Below are 15,586 nucleotides of genomic sequence, written 5' to 3'. Positions count from 1 at the left end.
GCACTATCCAACTCGGGTTTCTTGTCACTTTAGGATCCATGCCTACTAATCCCTGACCCTACCAACTAATTCTAACCCTAGCAGCAGAATTGATTTATTGTGGTTTGTTCCACCCATAGGACAAAAGTGTGGGACCAGTGACTCAGGCATTAGAGTCTTAACTGCAGCTCATCTTTTACGAAGAACAGCCTTAACCACACACCAGAACATCTTGCACCATACGCAGTGATAATCTAAACCAGCCCCAATTTAACAAAAGATTGGAAACCTTCAGACTGTCACTACCCTGCAAATTTGCATCAAATGGCTTGCTGAGGAAACAACCAGCGAATGCAACGGGACCTAGGCCTGACAAATTTATCCTCCAATATCTCTTGATCAATTCTTGTTCAATTTTATCTTTACTTCACAAATTTCATATTGTCATGGTCATCATGATTTTTTGTGTATGTGTGATTTCCAATGTTCAGGTTTGTCTTTAGGTCATGTCTCATTGTTTCCTGTTTTATTTTGGTAGATCCTGTTCTTTTGTTCCCTTCTGTTCTTACAGCTTACTTGTCACACCTGGTTTGTATATTGCGGATTGCCTGATTTTGTAGTCACTCCCTCAGTATATATCCTCCTGATTTTCTTTTGCCCCTTGCCAGTTCATCGATGTCTTCCGGCTTTGTATCTGTCAGTTAATGTGTTCCTTCCATCTGTTAATCACTCTACTGGTCTCCTTCAGGCTGCATGGTGGTGTGGTGGTTAGCACTGTCATCTCATAGTAAAAAGGATCCAGGTTCAATTCCCAGCTGGGGCCTATCTGTGTGGAGTTTACATGTTCTCCCTGTGTTTGCATGGGTTCTCTGTGGGTACTCTGGCTTCCTCCCACTGCCCAACAACATGCATGTTAGGTTAGTTGGTGACATTAAAAATGACCCTAGGAGTGATTGTGCATGGTTGTTTGTCTCTCTGTGGCCCTGTGAGAGACTGGCAACCTGTCCAGGGTGTACCGTGCCTCTTGTCTGAATCAGATTAAACGGGTATAGGAAATGGATGGCTGACTAGTCCAGTTCTATTGCTTTATTTTTTTTGTTTTCTGTTCTTTCTTTGCAACACCTTTTGTTTGATTCAATAAAGCCTTAGTCATGTAACTGCCCGTCTTTGCCTCCTCCCTCTGGAACAGCCGCGGCTATTCAGAGACAACATGGGAAGCCGGACAGCCTCTCCCATTCTCTGGCGAAATTGCTACATCTTCAATGTTAAATTGACGATAAAACAGTTATTCACAAAACACAAGATATGCCCAATACTGCATTTACTTTCATAACTACAACATGTTGTCCTGTAGCTTAATGAAGTGATTTGTTCTGAAATCGCCGCCGTTCACTGAGGAAATCATGTTATGAAGCCGCCACTAACAGCCAGGCTTCCGAGCCGAGGGCTGCCCGGCTTCAGGAGGGGGCGGGAGAGTCAAGTTTTTTTCTACAATTCTAGGTCATCATTGACTAAATCGACAAAAAATCATCACTTCCGGAAGCCCGGCGTCTCTGGGGGTAGATTAGACGTGGGCGTGTCAATATGAGGGGCTGTGTCGTGATGATTGGAGTTAGTGTGTCCATCATGAGAGATGTTGTGGCAGCCGAATTTTTAAGCGGTGAGAAGCACGCTGGAACTTCAGTCCCAAAGCGGATACGAAAGAGACTGGTTGTCTGTGAAAGTGCTGTCGGAGTTTCACTCATTTCCCATCGTTTCCATTTCCATCCTCACATACATACACTTTTGTAAATATTACACTGTAAATAAGAAACACATCCTCTAAGTATTCATTATGACAGGGAAAAATGCTCCACAGATTCTGATCCAGCCACAGATCCAGCCATTTACAGGCCTTAGATTCCATCATACTTGATTTTGGCCTTGCTGTGTGAATTTTCAAAGTCTATACATTCTTTCTGTGTATTTGCTGGGCATACTTGTCATACTAGACACAGCTATGTTATAACTAATTCTTTTTAACTTTGCTATCTTCTGCTCTGGGATGGCACGAGCCACTACAACCCTGAACGCGTAATATGGGCTTCCCCTGTTTTAAAAGTCAGCAGCCGCCACTGCTCTGGAAGTCCTGCGTTTTGGGTCCAAACCCCTGTAAACATGGAGTGAATAGTTAGCATTTTGTTGACCTTAACTCATTGGCTGCCAGCCATTTTCAGTGAAGAGAGAGCCATACTGCCAAGTGTTTTACAGTATTTTGACTGATTTTCCAAGACCCACAGAAAACTGTGTCTTATGACTATGTACACACCGAAATTACCAAACGAAAGAGTAGACTCTCTTCTTTCATCAGGAAAAAAAAGTTTGTTTCTACCATTTTCAGTCCTTTAGTAATAGACAGTAGAACATAGGTTGGTTTCACCAAAAACAGCTGTTTGACCAAAAAAACGGAGAAAACACGCTTCTTTTTTTTTTGTGCAAAGTGGCACTGCTGCCACCTTGCGGGTAATTTTGCCAGTATATTCTCTGTTTAGTGTTTACAAGCCTAAGATTTAGTGACGAACTCCGCTAGATTGTCCCCCAGCCCGCTCCGTTAAAAAACGCAATTGACGTCTATAGACGTCTTTGGCAGTCAGCGTTTTTTTTTAAATTGACGTCTATAGACGTCAATGGCACCGAAAGAGTTAAGATCACGATAGAAAAATCAAGAGCGGCAGTATCATAGATGGTATGTGAGGTCCCTGAACCGAGAATAGTGCGAGAAATTGAACATACAAAACATCGAAATATTAACAGTAAGTTTACACACCCCCTACCAGACACTTACATATGGCAGCTTGCAAACACGTATTGTTAATTTCTGGGGACATGCACAAACGACGCACCAAATGAATGCAGGATACGTGAGGTAGCCGTGACACACCTAGTTAACAGCAACTGTATCTTAGCTTTAGACTCTCTTCCAATGCATAAACTGTATCCTGCTGCCACCATTTTACCTGTTCCACCTTTTCCCACCACTGCCATTTTGAGCCATGTTTCTTCTCAGAAAAAAAATTCTCCAACACTGAAAATCTTTTGTTTGCCTAACTTCTTAACCCAATCCAACTAGTGAAAACATCATACACAACAATACTGCATTAGCTTCACCATTTCCCCTCCAATGCCACCATTTTGTTTCCTAAAAAATGAAATGTTATCTTCTTCTACCATTTTGGACCTCACTCTGAAATCCTTGCTTTGCATAACAATGCAACCTAATCCTCCCACCAAAATAAAACTGAATTAACAGAGTAAAAGGCTACATGAAGTCAAAGAATAACAATAACTCTGGTTCTTAGCAGAGAGATATTGCACTGTAAAACCACAAAGAACACTCCCTGCTTATCCTATCTTTGCTTGTCTTTCTTTATTCTGACCACACTCGTGTCGCACCAGTGTTCTGCAGAACCCAGGAAAGACATGAAAAAAGCATTGGTTTCCAGAGGGCTATGTCTGTCATGCCAGCTTTCCCTTACCTACAGACTGTAATTCAGCAATGTTTATCCCTACTGTAGATTCAGAAATCAGATGGAGCTGATTATCACTGCAAGCCATCTGAAAGATATCAGAGTAAAACAGCACATCTACTTCAGGGATAGATACCCTCCCATATTCCCTGTAATATATGTGTACAAAAAAAACAAAAAACAATTGGGCACTGTAAATAATGACAGGGTTAAATGATTCACAAGTCTCATATTTCGTCCGCAACATAACATAGAAAAAATATCTCATGTTCAAAGGGAGGAATGTTATGATGGCAAAATGTCTCATTCACTTAATTTAATCTTATTTTTGTGGCTTGGCAATAACGTAGCTGGTGATGTCACACACAGCATTTTCTGGTAACACAGGTGAACTATCTCTGTAGACAACATGCATAGAAACTCACAGTCAACATCTGAGGTGCAGAGACACCCCTTCTCAGTGACATGTCCAGGATTACATTATCTGTTGTTAACAAGCACTGTAATCCCTTCTCCTTTACTGTCTGTAGTCTGTGTATGTCCATATAGTCTTAAGGCTGAGTAGAGAAGTGTTAGACCTGTTCCTGAAAAAAATATTGCCCTTCTATCATATAAATCTGCTGCATCTTCATCAGCACTCCATACTCGTCCTATTTTTTGCGCCGGTAATGTCACATTTCGAGGGAATGAATGGTTTAAACTTTCTCCTCATTTTGTTTCTGTACTGCATTCTAGATATCTTCTCTTCAACTCAGCTGACTTTAGGAGTCTTACTTATGAGACTTGTTCTTGGGCTTTAGAGAGGTCAGTCAATTGCGCTAACATGCAAGCAATTTTCTTTTGCTATGGTTGTGCATTAAAATATAATATGTAAATCATCTAGCAAAAATCATTCCAGCAGAACGACATCCAAACTAGCACAGAAACAATAGGGAACAAAAATGTGTTTTTCAAGGAAAACGTTCATTAGAAAATCTCAAGAAGATATAAAGGCTGCGCCATTTTTGATCTTGCATGGTAAAAATGCAAACTTTTGAAAATATGTTGCTGTAATCAATTTCAAGATGTGCCTAAATTCTTTGTCAAACAGTGCCAAGCTAATTGTTTCTTCGGCTACTAGATTTTACTAAAAACCTTACGAGATTCAAATTGCATACTGGTTTGAACCCAGATCATCACCCTGAAAAGATTTCATGGGGAATACTGAAAACCGATGATCTGAAAGAGTAGCAGGTCAAAATGATGAGAGTAAATTTGAGCAAAATAAGGTCAAAGCAGAGCACAGCATATCTTAAGTGGGAGCAAGACAGGATCAGGCTAAAAGTAAATCTGGCTCATGCTGTGGCCGCAGATTAGTCGCTTCATCTTCAACCATAGAATCCTCAGTGTGCTTTAAGGAAGAAGCAGAGCAAGCAGCACTCATTGCACAATCAGTCTTATTAAAATAGAAGCAAACAGTACGGAGAGAATAAATATAATTAAACCATAAGAACCCAGATTACCACATTTTTCCTTAAAGAAAAGTGATAGGGAATATAAAACAGACCAAGTGGACCACACAGATTTCACACATTTCTGAAAAAAAAATGTAATGCCTTGTGTACACCAAGAGCGACCTACGCTAACTGAGCGCCGGAAATCATTATTTCTCTATGGAGTGTGAGCGAACTGGGCGACCAGAGCTAATTCCAGCGATCAAACTCAAGCTAATATTATGGTAATGAGCTATGAAGCGGTTCGGCGAAAACCAATGACAATCCACAGATTGTAGGGGTCCGACAATCCACGGAAACAGACATATAAACTTTGGTTCCTAGTTCCTACGTCCTTTAAACATGGCTACTGAAAAATGAATCGCCGCGGTGTCCGCCCACCAGTCTTGTACAACCCCACGCATACCTTTCTCACTGCAATTAAGTTTTATTTCGGATTTATTTCGGATTTTATTACGAATTTAGTTTATTTAGAATTTATTTTGTTTTTCACAGCTGTCTTCTCAGGTGTACCTAATGTAGTTTTACATAATTTGTAACATGATGTATATCTTGTATAACAAATTGTAAATAACAACAAGTTTATTCGTGTCCCTGCCCTCTCTTTCCTCCTTTGTTCTTTTTCGCAGGGGTGCTGCACAGCCACGGGGCCTTTAAAAATTGAAGATTCTAAATGTGACGTCACGAGCGAACAAAGCTACCAAAACGAATTCTCAAGCGAAGCTTCTCCAGCTACCTCCGCTACCAGGCAGCGTAGGTCGCCCTTGGTGTACACGCAGCATAAGTACTACCAACAAGTGTCAAAGATCTGTAATGTTACATGTTACATTGCCCATTTTTGGTAAATCTAATTTAGTTTCAATCATTTTTTTACCTTTGTCACCAGCGATGGGGAAAAACAACTTTAGCTAGGAGGTACAGTTAAGAATCCGCTCGAATACGCGTGAAATGACAGTGTCAGTCTTGCTGCATTTTATTTGACTAACTTTTATTCATTGTTTGGATGAATGACTTGTAAAAGTTGCAGTTCTGGCACGCAGGGCGCTAACTTGTGGGATTCGTTTTCAGCACATCGCTGTGTAAGCTACAAACTAAAATGGAAAGGTTAGAAAATGATACTGCTATTGCAGAATCCACTGCAAAACTTAGGGTGTTCCAAGAACATTAAAATGCAAAACACTGCATTAGCAGCCATAGATCTAGGAATCTAGGAATTTTTCAGGGAAAAATGTCATCACCAAAGTGCTTGTTAAATAGCAGGTTATGTCATAACCTCCTACCAAGGACATGCCAGTGTTGAAAGGACACCCTCTCACTTACAAATACTTAATCAGGGCCTTTGATCATGCTATGAAGACAAGCTTTACCACCTTGTGTCATGATTATGCCCAGATGTGGTGTTTTGGTGGCTTCTGTACAGTACACTAGTAGAGAGACACAAAAGCTGGTTGAGTTGTGCGCGTATGTTACTTGAAAGAGGCTATTTTGAGGCCAGAAAATGTTTCCAAAGGCATTACAGGGATGAACTGAAGGTATTGAAATGGCTTCAAACAAACTAGATGACAGAAAAGGATTAAGCACCTATTTCCTGATTGGTTGTAGGAACACTATGGCTGATGTAGATTTCATGGCAGACATGGATAATCTGCCAAACAAGCGAGTTATTTCAAAGCTTCCCTATAAACTGAGGGGAAAAAGTGAGGAACAGCTACCTTTGAGATACAAGAAAGTAGAAGAGCCAGGTTTTCTGAACTAGGCGTTCAGGCCTCAGGCCTTGAGATGCACAACAGATGATTACAGTGCAATAGCCAGAATATACCACCTGATCACTTAGGCTTCTTTCACCAGGTCAGATGGTAATATTCAAACTGATGATGATTATATGATGAGGACAATAGCCGCATTCGGACAGAGCAGTTCTAAGAACGGTCCTCCTCGAATTTCGTTCTGATAACTGTCCTTCCCCAGGGGAACTGTTTCAGTTTCCATTCCCACATGAGTCGGGACTGATGCGGCGCAGCCGTCTGCGACAGTAACTCGTTACTTTAGCGCCACATTCAACAACAAAACAAAACCCGCGAAAAGTAAGGAGAGAAGAAAAAAACACCACCAAGACACTAACATGGAGAGCGGGGAGGCCACCGTGTTCATGGTCTGCATGATGGTGATATTAATCATGGACGATCACATCGGGCGTCTAACATGGAGGCTGGAAGAGCTCACAGAGAGAGTCAGGAGACGAAGGATGGAGCGCAGGCCATACTTCTTGGTTTCATGAAGGAAGGAGAGCAGAGCGCCGCAGACAAAGGAGACCACGTGGAGGTTAAACTTATTAAACACGTGCCGGTTGTGTTCGTGTCGTATGAGGAAACATTTCAGCATATATACAACATGACAAGGGGCGGAGCTACCGACCACCAAACACCTACATCAGATGTGTTCCTATAGAACCCAGAAAAGACCCAGCTGAGGAGAAGGAGCTAAAATGGTTATAGGAACTGAGGGCTGTGGTCCCTAGTTCCTGTATGTGCGAATGCGGGCCCTGTGGATTAAAAGGTTATAAGAACAGCCAAAGGTTCCTACAGTGCGAATGAGGCTATTGTAATACCAGGTGACGAGAGCACACATATGGAGAGACGGGGGGTGGCAGAGAGGTAAGACAGCTCAGTCCCTGCAGGTAGCTGTGGTGCTGAATCCAAGGTGCAGGAGGAAAGTAATAACAGCCTGACGGAACCTCAGGTGGAGAAAAGCACAAGAAGAAACAAGAAGGCGAAAAAGGAAAACAGAGTGTATTTTGCTTCGTTCTGCAAATATATGCAATGGATAGATTATTAAAACGCATATGACTCAGTTTCTTTCTGTAACGATTTTTGTTGTATAATGAATTGAAAAAATGCATCTGAAAAATATAGACTGCATGTGCAAAGGCCTTTAAACTACTAATCACATGTCAATAATGAAGATGGAAGAGCTACTAGTGAAGCAGCAGAATGTTATGTCTCGTCAAGTATGTTGAATTTAGTCACGTTCATGTTCAGTGTTTTTCTGTTCAAGCACTTCCTGTTTTATTTTGTACTCACCTTTTCCCTCTCGTTTCAGACCCTGACTTCCTTCCTTTGTGATATTTTCAGCCTTTGTAATTGTTTGCCCCGCCCCTGATTGGTTTCACCTGTTTTCACTCCCTTCATGTATCAAATAGTCCTCGTCTCCCTTTGTCTTTGTCAGTTTGTCTTGTTCAGTCCAAGTTAAGTGTATGTCAAGGATGACCTCCCAGTCTTCAGGAATTATCGTGTTTCAAGTCTAGTTATCGTCTTGCTCTTTGAGAGCGCCTTTTGTTAGTTTTTTGTATCCTCCTTGAGAGCGCCTTTTGTTGTTTTTTAAAAAAAACATACTTTTTGTTCGATTACCTCGTCTTCAGAGTCGTTTAATTAAGTCCACCTGGACTGTGTTTCAGGTCGTGACACAGAACTCACCCACGTCTAGTGATGGCAAAACGAGGCTTTTTGAAGCATTGAATCATTTTGAACCATTGTGTCATAAAGTGGTTCACTACCCGAAGCTTCATTCAATTCCCTTGGGTGACATCTACTGGCGTAGCGATTGTTGCACCATATGAAGCCCTGCGAATGTGATGCATATAATAACATTATAATAAAACTTATGTATGTATGTGTGTTGTATATATTTTGTAGGTTTGTACATAGGTTTGTAGTACCTCATTAAAGATTGATTAATTTACCCATGAAATAATAATTTGCCCTCTCCGGGTCGGGAATGAGATCCTTCCCCAAGTGGAGGAGTTTAAGTAACTCTGGGTCTTGTTCACGAGTGAGGGACGAATGGAGTGGGAGGTTGACGGGCGGATCGGTGCGCCATCAGCAGTGCTGCGGGCTATGCACCGGCATGGTGAAGGAGCTGAGCCAGAAGGCAAAGCTCTCGATTTTAGAACCGCTGCTCCTCCGCATCGAGAGGAGTCAGATGAGGTGGCTCGGGCATCTGGTTAGGATGCCTCCTGGACGCCTCCCTGGTGAGGTGTTCCGGGCCCGTCCCACTGGGAGGAGGCCCCGGGGAAGACCCAGGACACGCTGGAGAGACTATGTTTCTCGACTGGCCTGGGAACGCCTCGGGGTCCCCCCAGAAGAGCTGGAGGAAGTGGCCGGGGACAGGGACGTCTGGGTCTCTTTGCTTAAGCTGCTGCCCCCGCGACCCGATCCCCGGACCAGCGGAAGATGATGGATGGATGGATGGATGGATGGATGGATGGAATAATAATTTAAAAACAATGTGAAAATGTTTGGTTTGTCATTCATATTTTCTTTGGGAGTGTGCTTGGTGTAATAAAGAGGGTGCTTGTGTTACTTCAGGTGTTTTTCATTCAAGAAAAGTAGTTTTTGCACAGTAGAAGGACTCAAACGGTTTCTTTTTTTTTTTTTTGTCAATTTCTCCAGCTTTGGAAAATACTCTGTCACAGGGAACAGAGGAGGCTGGTGTGACAAGGAACTGTTTGGCTCAAAATATTCCCACACTTTAGAACGCTTCCTCGATTATTCTCCATGAGAGAATAATCCAAAACTCCGAATATCAAAAAATGAGAGCTGTTCGTAACGTATAATACGTGTAGAATGGGGACATGAACCGGGGCTTCAGCCATCTTGAATACACTGAATCGCGGAAAATGTTCAAAGCTCCGCACATCAACTCGAAGCAGTCAGCTGACTCGGTCTGAATGAAGCAGTAAAGTGGTTCAAACGTCATCAGTGACGTCACATGAAGCAAGCTCCGGCCCACTGCTTCACCATAACTACCCTGTCGAGTTTGAAGCGTGCTTCGGAGCTTCAGTGTTGGAGGTAACATCACTACCCACGTCCCATGACTGCTTTTTGGGATGTCGGGATACGTCCCTCGAGGAGGGGGTTTTGGGGGTTTCTTAGTCTGGTTTTGCTTTCCATGTCTTGGTTCTCTTTCATAATATTTCGCTCGATGTCTCACTATGGGATGCACGCCCCCGCTGCAGACCTCAGAAGCATCAATCTCATTACGCCAATCCTGATTGGCTGGTGAAACGTGTCCGTCCGCACCAGGTAGTCCCACCTACCTTAAATACCTCCTGCGGACGGCACCACGTCATTCAAACACCTCTTCTCACTCGGAGCATATCTCGCGTCCTCTGGCTAGCTAGCTTAACTGTCCGCAGACGGATCTTACTCAGCTTCTGTCGCCGGGCGCTACCTAGCCTTGGATACATTTTGCTTCGTCGGTCACACCAGATCGAACTCAGTGCTTTCCTCGCCTCTCCACGGCTTGGCCAGCACTGTCCTCGGCGCCTCACCACGGCTGTTCGAGTCCCGAGCGTTAGCACACCAGCTATCCTCTCGGCTTCACAGTTAGCACACCAGTTAACTGCCTCAACTCCCTGCCTGCACACCAGCTCGCGAGGAATGGAGGACAAAACCCCTCACACCAGAGGGCACGGAGACTCCGGGGCCCGTCCCTGTCGCTGTGGGAACAAGATATCGAGTAAAGATCCACACCAGGTCTGCTCGAGCTGCCTGGGGCTGCAACACGCCCGGCTGGCTATCGACGTCCCCGGCTCGTGTCAACACTGTGCGGTGTTCACCATCAAGAGTCTCCGCAGACGGCTAGCCCGCCAAGCTAGCTTGTCTGGACATGACCCCTATCTCCCTTCCGACGGCGCCGCCGTCGAGGGTGGAGAGGAGAGAGGGGTTGTTGCGGTGGCGGTACCGGAGGCTAGCGCCAGCTGGGGCTCCCAGCTCGACCTAGCCGCGGATCCCCCGCAGGAGGAAGACGTCCTATTGTTGGACTATGGGGACGATGAAGATGCCGCCTCGGACCTCCTCATATCAGAGGATGAAGACGAGGAAGACATCTTCATCACTCCGGCCCGGGCTGCACAGCCCACGGCCTCCGTCGCCTCTCGGGATGGAGATGAGAGCAGCACACCAGCTTCTCCCCTCGCCAGCTCGGACATGCTCGACGTGTGCAAACGCGCTGCTGCCCGGCTTTGCATCCCCTGGCCTGCTGTCGTAGCTGAGACCTCCAGATCCCGCTACGAGGGGAAGAAATTGCCCTTGGCCAAGAGCGCGACGAAGCAACTTCTCCCCGTCTTCCCAGAGCTGCTGGATGAGGTGGCGCGCTCATGGAGAGACCGCCCATACAGCAGCAGGAGCCCGATTCCCGGGGCCTCGTCCCTCGACTGTGAGGCGATGGAGAGCCTGGGTCTGCTCCGCATGCCTCCGATGGAGCCACTCGTTGCAGCCCACCTTCACCCCCGGCTGTCAGCGGTGTCCTCCCGGAGCCCCAGTCTGCCGTCCAAGTCCGACCGTTTTCAGTCAGCCCTGACTGAAAAGGCTTACAAGGCGGTGGCGCTTTCGGCCAGAGCGCTCAATGTCCTCTCCCTGCTCACGGCTTACCAGGCTGAGTTGTGTGAGGATTTTGGGCAAACTCAGGACCCAGCTACGTGGGAGGAGATACCGGTCATCACCGACCTGTGTCTCCGTGTCCAACGCTGCGCGGTCCGGGCCACGGGAAAAGCGCTGGGGACGATGGTTCTGCAGGAACGAGCGAGGTGGCTCAACCTCGCCAACCTGTCAGACAGAGAGAAGGAGGACGTCCTGGACATGCCCATTGTCCCGGAGGGGATTTTCGGCTCCGCGTTGGACTCGATGCAACGGCGGTGTGAAGCCAAAAAGAAGGAGGATGAAGCTCTCCGGCTCTGCCTCCCTCGAAAGTCCCCGGCTCCCTCTCCGACTGTGCAGCGTAAAAGCTTCGCACAGGCCGCTTCCCAGGTTTCGCAGTTTAAAACGCCCAAACAGACGAAACCCCAGCTCGCCCCGGGCCCCCCGCCCGCTCGGGCCGGCTGGCCCAGGAAGCCCTCGGTCCCGGCTGCAGCTCCGCCGGCACAGCCCGTGCAAGCTGTCTTCAACCAGGCCAGGAAGAAGAAGAGAGCGGCCTGATCGCCCCTCTCTTCACCGGTGATGCAGCTGGATGTTCCCCGTTCACCAGCTCCACCTGTTCGGCTTTTGAGCGTGCTCCCGGAGGCCCACCACGCCCCCGTCTCCCGGCTGCCACGGACCGTGCCAGAGCAGACCGGGGGAGACGGACATTTGACGGCGGAGGGTTCAGCAGTTGCCCCTCTCTCATGTCCACAAGCACGCACAAGCACACACATTTCTGTAAAGAAAATAAAATGTGTCCCGCTGCAGCATCCAGGCCGAAGGCCGAGGGCTCAGCTAACAAAAGCCAAACAAAATATCAAAATAAGCAGCGTGGTGGTGACGCCCGCTGTCCCCCCTCGGCGAAAAGCCACGGCTTTCCCCGGGGCGAGGGGTGTGTGGGCCCGGCCGCTGCTCTGTCCTCCCGGGCAGAAACGCGCAGCGTCACCCGGGGGTCATGTCACTGTTCCGCCAGGAGAGGGCGCCGTCGCACCGCGGCTGGGGCCTCTCACGGCGGAGGGGCTGCGGTGTGTGTCCACTCTCTCCCCCAGATGGGAGCGATGGGCCGCTCTCGCAGCCTCACCCTGGGTGGTAAAGACGATCTCGAGGGGCTACAGGCTGCAGTTCGCCGCTGTTCCCCCGCGATTCGCCGGTATAATATACTCCCAGGCTCAGGGAGAGTCAGCTCGTGTTTTACAGGAGGAAATCCTCTCACTGTTAAACAAAGGAGCAATCTGTGTCGTACCTCCCGCACAGTGTCAGAGCGGTTTTTACTCCAGGTATTTTCTGGTCCCCAAACGGGGGGGGAGCGGAATTCGCCCTATCCTGGATCTACGTGCTCTGAACAAATATCTCAGGAAATACAAGTTCAGGATGCTAACACACGCATCCCTGCTGCGTCTTGTGAGACAGAACGACTGGTTCACTTCTGTCGATCTGAAAGACGCGTATTTCCACATCCCGATATATCCTCCCCACAGAAAGTATCTGAGATTTGCTTTCCAGGGGATCTGTTACGAGTACCGCGTGCTCCCTTTCGGTCTGTCCTTAAGCCCGAGGGTGTTTGTGCAGTGCACGGAAGCGGCAATAGCCCCGCTGAGACGGCAGGGCATCCGCTTGGCCACATATCTGGACGATTGGCTGCTGTTGGCACAATCGGAGCAGGAGGCCAGGGCGCACACGCGTATTCTCATACGACACCTATCCGATCTGGGTTTCGTGATAAACGCGGAAAAGAGCATGCTGTCCCCGGCACAGGGCATAATCTTTCTGGGATTATCCCTGGACTCGGTGACTTTCACAGCGCGTCTCTCGGGGGACCGAGTGAAAGCTTTCAGGGCATGTCTCGCGCTCTTCCGTCCAGGCAAATCTGTTCAGTTCAGATTATGTCTGCGGTTACTCGGGCTGATGGCGTCTGCCATACTCGTAGTCCATCTTGGCCGGCTCCACATGAGGGAATTCCAGCTCTGGGTGGCCTCATGCGGGCTGGATCCCGTGCGTCATGGCGCACGGAGAGTGCTGGTCACACCGGGGTGTGCCAGGGCACTGCGCCACTGGCGGGTCCCGTCCTTTCTGACCCACGGGGTGCCCATGGGTTCCGTCCTGTCCAGGAAAGTGGTCACTACGGACGCCAGCCTGACAGGTTGGGGCGGAATTCACGAGGGCCGGTCTGTGAGGGGCCGCTGGAGTGTGGATCTCCAGCGCTCTCACATAAATTTTCTGGAACTTTCAGCGGTGTTCCTCTCCCTGAAACATTTCCTTCCGTCTCTCATGGGTCACCATGTCCTGGTGAGGACGGACAATACGACTACGGTGGCGTATATCAACCGTCAGGGGGGATTACGCTCCCGTCAGTTGCATATGCTGGCACGCAGACTGATCCTGTGGAGCTGTGGTCGTCTCCTCTCCCTGAGAGCGACGCACGTCCCGGGAGTCCTGAACACGGGTGCGGACCTGTTGTCCAGGGGCGCGCCGGTATACGGGGAGTGGACTCTGCACCCGGAGATTGTGGAACAGATATGGGCACGTTTCGGCCGGGCCGTGGTGGATCTGTTCGCATCGAGAGACAACACGCAGTGCGCGCTGTTTTACTCTCTCCGCAGCATGGATGCTCCCCTCGGCGTAGACGCACTAGCGCACGCCTGGCCGCGCGAGCGTCTTTACGCATTCCCCCCCCTGGCCTTGATACCCCCCACTCTGTCCAGAGTGAGGGAGCACGGCCACGCACTGATTTTGATAGCTCCGCATTGGCCTGCGATGCATTGGTTAGCGGAGATATATCAGCTGATGTGCGCTCAGCCCTGGCAGCTCCCGCTTCGCAGGGACCTGCTATCACAGGGGGGGGGAGCGGTCTTCCACCCGCACCCAGAGCGCCTGGCACTGTGGGCCTGGCCCCTGAGTGGCTAAATCTGTCAGCTGTGGGTCTTTCACAGCGGGTGATTTCCACTATACAAAACGCTCGAGCCTCCTCCACTAGGTCTCTGTATGACTGTAAGTGGAGAGTGTTTGAGGGGTGGTGTCACAGAAATGGCCACATTCCTTTTCAGTGTCCAGTAGGAGTGATATTGTCATTCTTGCAGGACCTGATTGACAAAGGAAAAGCTTTCTCCACGGTTAAAGTGTACTTGGCGGCTATCGCCGCCTGTCACGTGGGTTTCGGGAAGCTAACAGCGAGCCAGCACCCGCTGGTTTGCTGCTTTATGAAGGGAGCGCGCAGGCTTCTCCCCGTGTCCAGACCGCTGGTACCACCATGGGATCTGGCCGTGGTCCTGAAAGGGCTTAAGGGCCCTCCCTTTGAACCACTGGAGGGGGCAGACTTGAAACACGTGTCTCTCAAGACAGTGTTGTTGCTGGCTTTGGCTTCGGCTAAACGGGTCAGTGACATCCATGCGCTCTCAGTGCATCCCTCATGCGCTCAGCTCTTTCCGGGGGATGTGAGGATGATTTTGAAGCCCAACCCGGCCTTTGTGCCTAAGGTGGTGGGCTCATGTTCTCCTATTGACCTTGTGGCTTTTGCTGCCTCACCGGGTGAGCAGATGTCGCATGCGTTATGTCCAGTCCGTGCAGTGAGCACTTATATGGACAGGACGAGGGGTTTCAGGAGGAGCGATCAGCTGTTCGTCTCCTGGGCTAACCCTCATAAGGGGAAACCTGTCACAAAGCAGCGTCTATCCCACTGGGTGGTGGAGGCGATTGCTTTGGCTTATACGAGTCAGGGTTTGCAGCCACCTGTGGGCCTGCGAGCGCACTCGACTCGGGGCTTGGCCGCATCCTGGGCCTTATTCAGGGGAGTCACTGTTCAGGACGTTTGTGCTGCAGCGAGTTGGTCCTCGCCTCTCACTTTTGTCCGTTTCTATATGCTGGACGTCTCCGCTCCGTGCGTGGCTGGAGCGGTTTTGCTGTCCTGATTGGAACAGTGTACTTATCCCTATGGGTTGGTGGACGCTGGATAAGCTTGTCTGGCAATACGGGAGCAACCATATCCCATAGTGAGACATCGAGCGAAATATTATGAAAGAGAACTTTAGGTTATTTACATAACCCCGGTTCTCTGAGTAATATGAGTGAGATGTCTCACCAGACAACCCTTCTTGCTTGGGCGAGTGAGAAGAGGTGCTTATCTTGAATGACGTGGTGCCGTCCGCAGGAGGTATTT

At 48.4% G+C, this 15,586-nt stretch overlaps 1 protein-coding gene across 1 annotated transcript; it reads left to right on the top strand.

Moving 5' to 3' along the window:
- The first annotated feature begins 11,973 nt into the window (after nt 1-11,973).
- Nucleotides 11,974-14,940, top strand: LOC142379093 (uncharacterized). The gene has a single exon (XM_075464197.1). The coding sequence runs from the start codon at nt 11,974-11,976 to the stop codon at nt 14,335-14,337; it is 2,364 nt and encodes a 787-aa protein (XP_075320312.1). The 3' UTR covers nt 14,338-14,940.
- The last annotated feature ends 646 nt before the right edge of the window (nt 14,941-15,586 follow it).

The sequence above is a fragment of the Odontesthes bonariensis genome, chromosome 4, assembly GCF_027942865.1.
Source record: "Odontesthes bonariensis isolate fOdoBon6 chromosome 4, fOdoBon6.hap1, whole genome shotgun sequence".
NCBI classification, from domain to species: Eukaryota; Metazoa; Chordata; class Actinopteri; order Atheriniformes; family Atherinopsidae; genus Odontesthes; species Odontesthes bonariensis.
Note: the sequence above shows the minus strand (reverse complement) of the source record. Positions and strands in the feature narration are given on the sequence as shown.

What these genes read in the sequence shown, in the direction of transcription:
- LOC142379093 (XM_075464197.1), top strand. Translation starts at nt 11,974, where the DNA reads ATGCAGCTGGATGTTCCCCGTTCACCAGCTCCACCTGTTCGGCTTTTG.